Source organism: Macrobrachium rosenbergii, chromosome 13 (genome assembly GCF_040412425.1).
Source record: "Macrobrachium rosenbergii isolate ZJJX-2024 chromosome 13, ASM4041242v1, whole genome shotgun sequence".
In the NCBI taxonomy this organism is placed as follows: domain Eukaryota; kingdom Metazoa; phylum Arthropoda; class Malacostraca; order Decapoda; family Palaemonidae; genus Macrobrachium; species Macrobrachium rosenbergii.
Genome location: NC_089753.1, coordinates 36,668,078 through 36,679,124, shown reverse-complemented (window position 1 = coordinate 36,679,124; position 11,047 = coordinate 36,668,078). Strand labels below are relative to the sequence as shown.

At 37.6% G+C, this 11,047-nt stretch overlaps 1 protein-coding gene and 1 long non-coding RNA gene across 2 annotated transcripts in view; one reads left to right on the top strand and one right to left on the bottom strand.

Annotated features, from left to right (window-relative positions):
* The window catches only part of LOC136844584 (uncharacterized), a 303,347-nt gene that overhangs the window by 85,951 nt on the left and 206,349 nt on the right, over positions 1-11,047 (bottom strand). The gene's annotated exons all lie outside the window — the stretch shown is intronic.
* LOC136844571 (hemocyanin A chain-like) lies at positions 2,951-7,192 on the top strand. The gene is made up of 3 exons (XM_067113843.1): positions 2,951-3,098; positions 5,010-6,533; positions 6,683-7,192. The coding sequence occupies exons 1-3, from the start codon at positions 2,996-2,998 to the stop codon at positions 7,099-7,101; spliced, it is 2,046 nt and encodes a 681-aa protein (XP_066969944.1). The 5' UTR covers positions 2,951-2,995; the 3' UTR covers positions 7,102-7,192.

Below are 11,047 nucleotides of genomic sequence, written 5' to 3'. Positions count from 1 at the left end.
TCACTGAACAACTCAAAATTCGACAGGTAATTTCTAAAAGAACCGATGGTGGGATTGGCTATGTCTAGTAATCAGCTTCAAGGTCCACTGCTAACAACCTCCTGTCATATTCAAAGAATAACTGAATGACTTCCATCTGGCACGAACGTCTGTAAAATGCCAGCTTGTCTTATTCGAAAAGTCATATCTCATGCTGCATAAATATCTGGACAACAAAGTTCATTTGCACCTGCTCAATCTCAGGCACATCGTTCCTTGTCAAGACAAGCAATTGCATTCGTTGAGTTGAATATAGAATTGAATATAGAATTTAGGCCAAATGGCAAGCACTATACTAGGACAAACGAGGTCATTCATCGCTGAAACGGAAATTGACAATAAAAGGTTTCAAAGGTGTAACAGGGGGAAAACCCTCGCAGTTGCACTATGAATCAATTGTTGGGAGAGGGTGGAAAGTAAGATTAAGAAAGAGAATATGAACGGAAGCACAGTAAAAGGAACGAAAGGGTTTGCAGCTAGGGGCCGGAGACATACTGCAAAGAACCTTAAGTAATGCCTACAGTGCACCACATGAGGTGCTCCATTCGTGCAAATCTTTTGAAGAGAGAAATGCAGAGCGGACACTTTGCTATCCGTGTAGACACCCCGGAGTTATGTATGTAATCAACGGATAGGTTTGCTGAAAGCAAGTGGGTGTTACAGACTAATACACACACAAACAAAGCCACTCCAACATCTTCTAAAAACATAACAGACGCCTTACATGTCTCGAACTGTCGGCCTAAACCGCTCATGTCTCCTCGCTGCTAGGGGAAAGGGAGCTGGAGTTTTTTTTATCCCAGACCTATCATCTATTATATAGCAAAATTCTCATCGTCTAGCTCCTAAAAACAATTTCAAGAGAGCTGGGACAAGAATGACACAACATGAATTTATTTTTCATTTCCAAACGGTCTTCTTGCCCTTGATTTCTCCATCAGTGCGTCTTCTTCTGATCATAATTCAGCAACTGGTGACGAATTCTCCGTCTTTCTTCAAAAGTTCAGCGTTCAGTCATTCCCTTTCTCAAAATTTCAGCGTTAGATTTACATTCTTTCTGAATTTCAGTGATATCTCTAATCAAAACTGTCTGCTCCTCGATTATCTCGACCATATTGCCTCTGTAGTGTATAACTGTCATTGCTCACAGCACAGCGTTCTCTCCTTTCACAGTAATTGTCAGCTTCCAACGGAAACTGTAGAAGCCCTTCTCTTGCAAATGCAACTTCAAGCTGCAACTCTGCACAATGATAACTAATCTCGGATCTTACACTCTGCGTTTTTGAAAAGCTTTTTCTTTCCTTTCCTATATTCTCTTATTTCCCTTCTACTACTCTGTCTCAAGTCTTGTTTTCCTTCTGTAGTAAATTATAAACACATATACATATATACATACATACATATATATATATATATATATATATATATATATATATATATATATATATATATATATATATATATATATATATATATATATATATATATATATATATATATATATATATATATATATATATATATATATACATAAAACTTTACTACGGAGAAATGAAAAATTTGCTGCAAACTGTAAATCCTGGCCGGTTTCGGCTTTATTTCTAAGCCATTATCAGACAAATGATACACAACGGACGAACTCTACAATATACACGTTAAAATTAAAGCAAAAACCCGTTAGGATTAATGCGCGGTTTTCTTTTTTTTTTTTATTTTCCTGTGATAAAGCGAGATACATAAATCATAAGTCAGAGTGATAATAGCACTATGTATTATATATATATATATATATATATATATATATATATATATATATATATATATATATGTGTGTGTGTGTGTGTGTGTGTGTGTGTGCGTGTGTGTACATATATAACTGATATATAGCCTGGAATAGACTGGAGAAAATTGCGATAAGTAAATTAATTACATTTATCAGACAACGACTCTGGTATTACAGAAGTATTACAGAAGTTGCAGTAAACCATAAGCAACCACGGAAGCAAGCAGACTTCCGCTTGGGACCAGGCACCAGTTCATTCTCAATACCGGGCACAAACCCTCAGTACAAGATACATCTGATGAAGCCTGTAAGGTTTTTATGTTTTGTTTACAGAAAATTATGTGGAAAAAGAAACAAACAATGTAACAGTTACAGTGCACTCGAAAATGGACTACATCAACGAACAAAGGGTGCATGTACAATTAAACAATTCTGATGAATATACACTCCTTGTACATATACATTCCTAGCATCAACTACCACTGGTATATTGCTAGCACCACTTGCAATGTGAAATAATTACATAACTACCATCATATGTTATCTTCTTATACATAATTGAAATTATACAATTAATGGATAGCTATAAACAACTGACACCATATTAAATATACCTCAAATGTACACACACACACACACACACACACACACACATATATAAAATATATATATATATATATATATATATATATATATATATATATATATATATATATATATATATATATATATATATATAGATATATTAAGGGACCAGCATTGAAGCTTATATATATATATATATATATATATATATATATATATATATATATATATATATAAAATATATGCTTCAAGCTACAAATCTCATTTAATGTCCATTTCTCTCTACTCTGGGAATATCACATAAGGGAAATTATAACTGATATCAATTCGGTACCTGGGAGATCAGACAATACTCGGATATTGTAGAATGTGGTGCGTACTCTGAAACATTTAATCCCATGGAACACTGCAGAGAAGTACTTGAACTGATCGTACCCAAGGCAATGAAGCCGATATGGAACTGATAAGACCATTATGAAATACAACTGCTGTAGCTACAAGTGCCTGATTGCAGAGAACTTTGCCTCGGCCGGCAAACTGGAGAGGCGTATATAAGGTTCACAGAGACCGCATCCTGGTCACATCACGATGAAGGTGTTTGTCTTGTGCGTTCTGGTGGCCTCTGCCGCCGCCTGGCCCAGCTTCAGCTTCGAAAGCCTTTCCCTGGATGGCTTCCAGAGCGATGCTTCCGGTAAGTGCCTTGTTGTGGTCTCTAATCCCCTTCATCCTCCGGGAGGGGGAAATGTTTTTTCTCCCGTCTGTCTATCTGTCTGTCTGCATTGTGCCTAAACATCTCGACAACGGCTGCACGGAAACTGAAGAGTCTGGTAGTAGAACACATTCTCTATCAGTCTTCCACAGATTGTAGAACTAAGTTCACTTAATTATAGAGCTCATACCCGACGGCAAACGAAGAAACGCAAATCCTCACACAATTCACACCTATGGGTATGAGCTTGTTTTCAGAGAAAGGTTTCTCAACTTCCATCACCACAATACACATATGACGACTTCAGTTACCAATAGTCTTGAGAATCACACCCAAAGAAAGCCTAGAAAACGATTCAGCTATGATAAAAGATATCTTGAATTTCCTCCATTTTATACCAGCTGGCCAACCGACATCCCTTCCGCCAGCCTTTTCGTGCAAACTACTCTACTCTCTTAACAGATTCAAAGTAAACCTCCTAGCACCATTGCATAACTGGCCTTTAATTATAAAATAAAATGGAATCAACCGCAATACTGACTGGCGTAAAAAACGATCGATACAGCTACAGCTACGTTGTTAAAACAAAAAATATTCCAACATCAAAATATTTATCAACCTTTTATACAAAAAATGATTGGTCCTGAAATCCGTGATTCCTGCAAACTTTTTACCATTGGACTCTAAGAGCATTGTTTCGCAGTATTTATCTACGTCTTAAATGTGATTTTCTTTATTTTCTATCTACAACTTTCATTTTCGTGAGTGTTATGATTAAACGAAAACACAGCTATTTTTCCATTTATATTTTTAGAAACATGCAACATATACAGTATAACCAATATATACGTACATATATTTATATATATATTATACACATACTCACACACACATATACATATATATATAAAAGTAAAAAGTTAGAGTCCTCCTAGGCCTCACAAGGCTCATAGGGCCGGTGCTGAACTCTGGTTTCTTAGGCCGACAGCCAGTGGGGGAGAAGTCCCGTTTGCCTAAGACACGTGGCCAGTGTGTCGCTAGGCCCATTGTTTAACACCCCAGCCCAAGGGCTCCTACTTTCTTACTAACCCTCTCGAGTTTTTAGACCACTAGGTTGGCGGGCCACCAGGTTTATGCAATGGTGCCATCCCCAAGCGACCAGTGAGCGGTGGGATTTGAACCCCGGTCCTCTCGACTGGTAGGCAAGAACCTTACCACTGCACCATCACGGCAACTATATATATATATATATATAATGTCTGTGTATGTTTATCTATGTTTATTCAAACTTAATCTAATTAAAAGGATAGTGAACAGTAAAACTAAAGACCTTAAATAGATTTAGAGCTATAAAGACAGTGCTGGAAGAAGTAACTGACGTTTGTAGTCATTACATTACTACAGCCCCTCCTACTTTTTCCTTCTAGATTTCAGAGGTTCGTGTTCGATCAAATGAGTTATTAAATGATAATGAGGTCGCTTAAGTTAACAGAAGCACTTACAAATATATCTCCAATTTCATTTAGGGTCAATCGCAGCATTTACATCAAAATCTTTCAAGAATATCACCGATTTGATGTAGATTTTAATTCCCTTCAGAAAATCGTCAATGATGTAGGGAGCAATTTAAATAGCAGGCATTTGAACAGAGATGAGCATAGCAGTTTACCTTAAGGGTCTACGTATAAATGCAATTTTGTGTGAACGTAATTTTGCAATTTGATATTTCTACCCTCAACTGCCGTAATTAACTGACTTCGTTAGATACAAATCCTTGAGTAATTCAAAGATAAAAAAGACCTCTAGACGATGGTTTCATGTGAAAAAGAAATTAATAAAATGCATCTGCTAACCCTATAAAAATGCAAAAATACATTTTCTTTTCGTTTTCAGGAGCTCCCTTGGCTAAGAGACAACAGGACGTTAATCACTTGCTCTGGAAGATTTATGACAACTTGCATTTTGACGACCTGAAAGGATATGCATCATCCTTCAACCCTGAAGGAGACACCTCTATGTATAAGGATGGAGGTGAAGCTGTCCATCACTTGGTCAAAGAATTTAAGGATCACAGATTTTTGGAACAACACCACTGGTTCTCTCTTTTCAATGAACGCCAAAGAGAGGAGGCCCTTATGCTCTTTGAAGTCTTCATGCAATGCAAGGAATGGGACTGTGCTGTTAAAAATGCTGCATACTGGCGTGAGCACATGAATGAAGGAGAGTTTGTGTATGCCCTTTACACTGCTGTCATTCACTCTGATCTTGGACATGGCATTGTTCTTCCCCCACTCTATGAAGTTACCCCTCACATGTTCACAAACAGTGAAGTTATCCAGAAGGCTTACACAGCTAAGATGACCCACACTCCAGGTAACTTCCACATGGAATTCACTGGAACCAAAAAGAATAAGGAACAACGTGTGGCCTATTTTGGAGAAGATATTGGTATGAATGTGCATCACGTTACATGGCATATGGATTTCCCCTTCTGGTGGGAAGATAAATACGGACATCACTTGGATCGCAAGGGAGAACTCTTCTTCTGGGTTCATCATCAGCTGACTGTTCGTTTTGATTCCGAGCGTCTCTCCAACTATTTGGATATGGTAGATGAACTTCAGTGGGAAAAACCAATTGAAGAAGGTTTTGCCCCACACACTATCTACAAATATGGTGGTGAATTCCCAGCTCGACCTGACCACATCCAATTTGAAGACGTTGATGGAGTAGCTAGAGTTCGTGACATGATTATCATGGAAAGTCGTATCCATGATGCTATAGCTCATGGATACATCACTGACAAGGATGGAAAAGTCATTGACATCATGAATGACAAGGGAATTGACAAGCTTGGTGACATTATTGAGTCGTCTATGTACAGTCCTAATGTTCAATATTATGGTGCCCTCCACAACTTGGCTCACATCATGCTCGGTCGTCAAGGTGATCCCCATGGTAAATACAACATGCCTCCAGGTGTAATGGAACACTTTGAAACAGCCACTCGTGATCCTGCATTCTTCAGACTTCATAAATATATGGACAACATCTTTAAGGAACACAAGGATAGCCTTCATCCCTACACTCATGAAGACATAGATTTCCCTGGAGTTGACATCGAAAGTCTGGGCATTGAGGGAGAGCTGAAAACTTACTTTGAACACTATGAATTTGATCTGCGTAATGCAGTGGACAGTGCAGAGGGTATTACAGATGTTGAACTCAAAGCCCATGTCGACCGTCTGAACCACAAAGATTTCTCCTTTGTTGCTGATGTTAAGAACAACAATGGCGGCGAGGTCCTTGGAACTTTCCGTCTTTACTTGTGCCCTGACTACGACAACAATGGCGAGAAGTTTGATTACACCAATGGCCACTGGCACTGCATTGAAATGGACAAATTCTGGAAGAAATGTAAGAACTCACTGCAATTTTCTTTACCAAATATTTAGAAATTTGAAACTTTCAGCTATATGTTTCTCTGTATAAAAATATATATAATATGGATTTCAATAATATTTGTCCACAAATAAGTTAATAATGCCTTATTTTTTTTGTGACAGTGGCTCCTGGAAATAACCACATTGTGAGAAAGTCAAGTGAATCTTCAGTGACTATCCCTGATGTACCAAGCTTCCAGTCTCTCATAGATGCTGCTGACAGTGGTAGTTTCGACATGCACGAATTTGAAAGGTCTTGCGGCATTCCCAACAGGATGCTCTTGCCCAAGGGTAAGAGAGACGGCATGGAATTCTCCCTGTGGTTGGCTGTCACAGATGGTAAGCACGATCTGACACATTCTAATGGCGACCCTGAGCATGGTGGCACTCACGCTCTCTGTGGTGTTCATGGAGAAGTGTACCCCGACAAGCGTCCCATGGGCTTCCCACTTGACCGCAGCATCCCCGACAGACGCGTCTTTGATGAAACTACAAATATCAAATTCACTCACGTTAAAGTTTACCATGAAGGACATCATTAAGACATTTATGCTTCACCTCATAAAAAGGACTCTTGGCGCCCTGCCTTCATGATATCATGAGTATACTGAATGAAATAAACACCGAGTATTACATGAACACTTTCATACCCTTTCAATCAGAATCACATTTCCTTTTCACACATTTGAAGGTTATATATATATATATATATATATATATATATATATATATATATATATATATATATATATATATACATATATATATATATATTATAATTTCTGGCCAAGATTAATGAATAAAAATTTTGAATTATATAGCAATTAGAGAGCTCAAATTCTTAGTTACGGTTCAAATATTCAATTTTTTCGTGGAAGCTACCATAAAAATCTCCTTCTCCATATTGGTGTCACCGAGGAATAGCCATAAAAGACAATTCAAACTACTTAGGCTACATTTAGGAGTTCGCTCCATCGTGTTTCTCACTGAATTCTCAGTGTTGTCTTTTTTATTCATTACATCAATCAATTTCATTTACTACTTTTTGCAACTCTAAATATCACGATATCAATAACAAATGTTGTAACTTGAAACTGTTATGTTACCTGAAAGGCATCGTCGAAAAAATGTCTAGATTCTTTCTTTTAATCTTCAGCAGAAAACCCTTATATAATGAGTCGACAAACTATAAACCTAAGAGGGCTCCAAAGGCATATCAGCTTGTAGAGAGAGACGTTATATGAAAAGGTGATACACAAAACTCCCAACAAACTAAATTGCATTAAACCTGATACTAGGAAATGACACTGTTTGCAGCATCAGCCTGCTTAGTGTTGTGAGCAAAAATAACTAGGTCAGGAAGAGAAGAATACAGAGGATGTTTGTCATTGTGGTACATATTATGCAACTAACAGTGAACTCACTTTAGTGTTTATGGCTCAAATCAATATTAAGAGTTGGTAAAATAAACTTGAATGATGACATAACTCTATCCAAGAGTCTGAAATGACAATCAGCACCTGAAGACCATACCGGGAATGGTACTCCAGACAAGGAAAATATAGTTAAAACACATGGATGTAATGGCTTCATCACGAAACATTCGATATCATTTTTGCAACTTTCTGAGCAACAAAGTCACTGACACTGAAAACAGTACCAATCAAATGTAAATCAGGATACCAAGGCAAAAGTGTTTTAGATCGACCAATTATCATACTTTGAATTTTATAAGGGTTAAGCTTCATGCCCTAAACCCTACTCTTCTCATAAAAATGCCAGATCTCTATTCAAGGATTCTGCAACCCCAGACCTAAGACGCAGAGAAGCAACATCGTCTAAAAGAGCAGAATCATCGGCTTATGCAATCCATTTGTTTTCCAGACCTTGTCACATATCACTAGTACAGATAATATATAATAGCAAAGGTCTTAGACCATGACCTTGGGGAACACCTGAAATGACATAGACTCTAGCTAACATTTACTGAGGCAACATGTACGATTCCTTTAAGGGTTATTTCTTCGTTATACTTCACTAGTGCATCCTAGTTCCACTGAGATTCACAACCACTAAGCACTGATCTATAGGATGAGGTTGCAAGCCTCATACATATATCCGACAGAAGTTTGTGGGAGCATATGCGATACCAGTGCCTGGGTTTCAATGATGGTTCCTTCCAGGTACTGACCAAACCCAGTTGTTAAAGGCAGGGTACAATTATTACGGAAAAAAATCTGACTTACAAATAGAAGAACTGTTTCAGCTCTCTTTTATTCCACAGTTACTACACAAATAATTTACTTTGAAAGCCTCAACCTTTTTTGCCATTGATTTGCAGTCAACAGCCATCCATCACCTTTGTTTGGAAATGGTGGTTCAAAAATCCCTTCACAAATTACAACTTGGGCTTCTTTACACTTTTCTGCTCTTATCGGTCCCTTGTTCTGTGGCAAACTAGTTATTTTCCTTTCTTCTACAGTGTCATCTCTCACTCACACTTACAGACTGGATAAAGAACCCAGTCTATACAGCCTCTTCACTGTCAGAACTAAACGCTGAACTATCTGCAAACATCAGTCACCTCACACTGCATTCGTGACCCTTTACTTTTCCTAAAAAGCTTGCATTCATATATCTTATTCCCTCCCTTACTTTATTCTGTTCATAATCTTAATGAACAGCAATAATCATCTGGCACAACGTTGTCGAGACCTATTATCACAACAAACCAATACTTTTCTCGTCTACAGTCTGCCACAAGAAGGTTTTTTTATCATACACTCTTTTAGTTAATGTGAATAAATTGTCTTTACACCATTAATTATTTATTTCCAGCACCTTCGCATTGCATAACTCCCAGTTCTAATATAAACGTGACCACTAGGTCCAAGTTTGCCAAATATATTTAACCACTCTAGGCTACATCCTCAAAGGCGATTTTGCTGGCGACCACTACAGCAGCGGCTGACGAGTTTTTTAGTTTTCTGTAAAAGAAAACTATTGTGCCGGCTTTGTCTGTCCGTCCGCACTTTTTTCTGTCCGCCCTCAGATCTGAAAAACTACTGAGGCTATAGGGCTGCAGTTGGTATGTTGATCATCCACCCTTCAATCGTCAAACATACCAAATTGCAGCCATCTAGCCTCAGTAATCTTTATTTTATTGAAGGTTAAAGTTAGCCATAATCGTGCTTCTGGCAACGATATAGGATAGGTCACCACCGGGCCGTAGTTAAAGTTTCAAGGGCCGCGGCTCATACGGTTTTGTATCGAGACACCCTGATAGATAGATCTATTTTCGGTGGCCTTGATTACACGCGATGTAGCGGCTGTACAGAAAACTTGATTGCGCCGAAGAAACTTCGGCGCACTTTTTATTTGTTTATGTGTGCGCACACGAACAATTTTAGCGTCGGCCATCAATCAGTTCAACATGGATCTGTATCTTGCCAAACTGATTAAGGAAAAAAGAAACAATCGTAATATTGGATGCAGCCATTTGTTAACTGTTAAAGGGTCACTTTTATACCATTTTCCAAAACGTTTCTTAAATGATTTCAGGATGAACCTAAACCATTTTGACAAACAGCTGAGAATTATTACAAAAGTGATTCAGCATCTGGAGTACATTATACCAATGGAAGAGAGAATATCAATTACCTCAAGGTAATTTTTCACTTATTAAGGATACCAATCTAAAATGATAGAATTTACTAAAACAAGCTTACTTCTCTATTTTACAAGGACAAGCTTGTAACCTTTGAACCTTGCTTTTTCGTAAAGGCCTTTTTCCATTTAATGTTATTTCAGTACTTCTGTTTTTCTTAGCTTTACGTCGAGTCCCACCTCTTTACATTCATGATGCATTCTCATCAGCAAGCTCTGCAAATCTTGTGTTCTTTTGCAGATTACAGTAACTTCATCTGCATATTATAAGTCTATCAGCGATCTGTCCCTATTCCTATCTAAACCTCTTCCATCTCCGACCACTTTTTTTTCATTATAGAATCGATGGGAGGGGCACACAACAAAAGTGACAAAACGTTCACCCACGCAGCAACCCCCTTTTACTGCAAATTCATTTAACAAGACCCCATGAACATGGACTTTGCATCTACAACTTCCATAAATATTTCAGATTTGCTATTATATATATATATATATATATATATATATATATATATATATATATATATATATATATATATATATACATACTCTTTATTTAATCACTTTTTTTATTTACACCACCGTTTAGCTCAATTTCCTCTTTGGTTATCCTTTCCTTGTGTAAGGGGTGTTTATTTCCCCTCCTTTACTTCCTCTTACATTTTAAAGGACAATTCCAATGCCAGTGATCATCCCTCAGTCTCTTACAGGCCCTCTACCTTCTTCCATCATTTTCATCTATAGGGCTGAGTCCAAAGGGCACTTGATCATTCAACAACAGGACAGAGGTAAGTGCCTGAACTGAATCAATTTGTGTTT

Coding starts and splice junctions, on each gene's coding strand:
- LOC136844571 (XM_067113843.1), top strand. CDS start 2,996: ATGAAGGTGTTTGTCTTGTGCGTTCTGGTGGCCTCTGCCGCCGCCTGG. Junction 3,099..5,009: donor CTTCCAGAGCGATGCTTCCG/GTAAGTGCCTTG, acceptor TTTCGTTTTCAG/GAGCTCCCTTGGCTAAGAGA. Junction 6,534..6,682: donor GGACAAATTCTGGAAGAAAT/GTAAGAACTCAC, acceptor TTTTTGTGACAG/TGGCTCCTGGAAATAACCAC.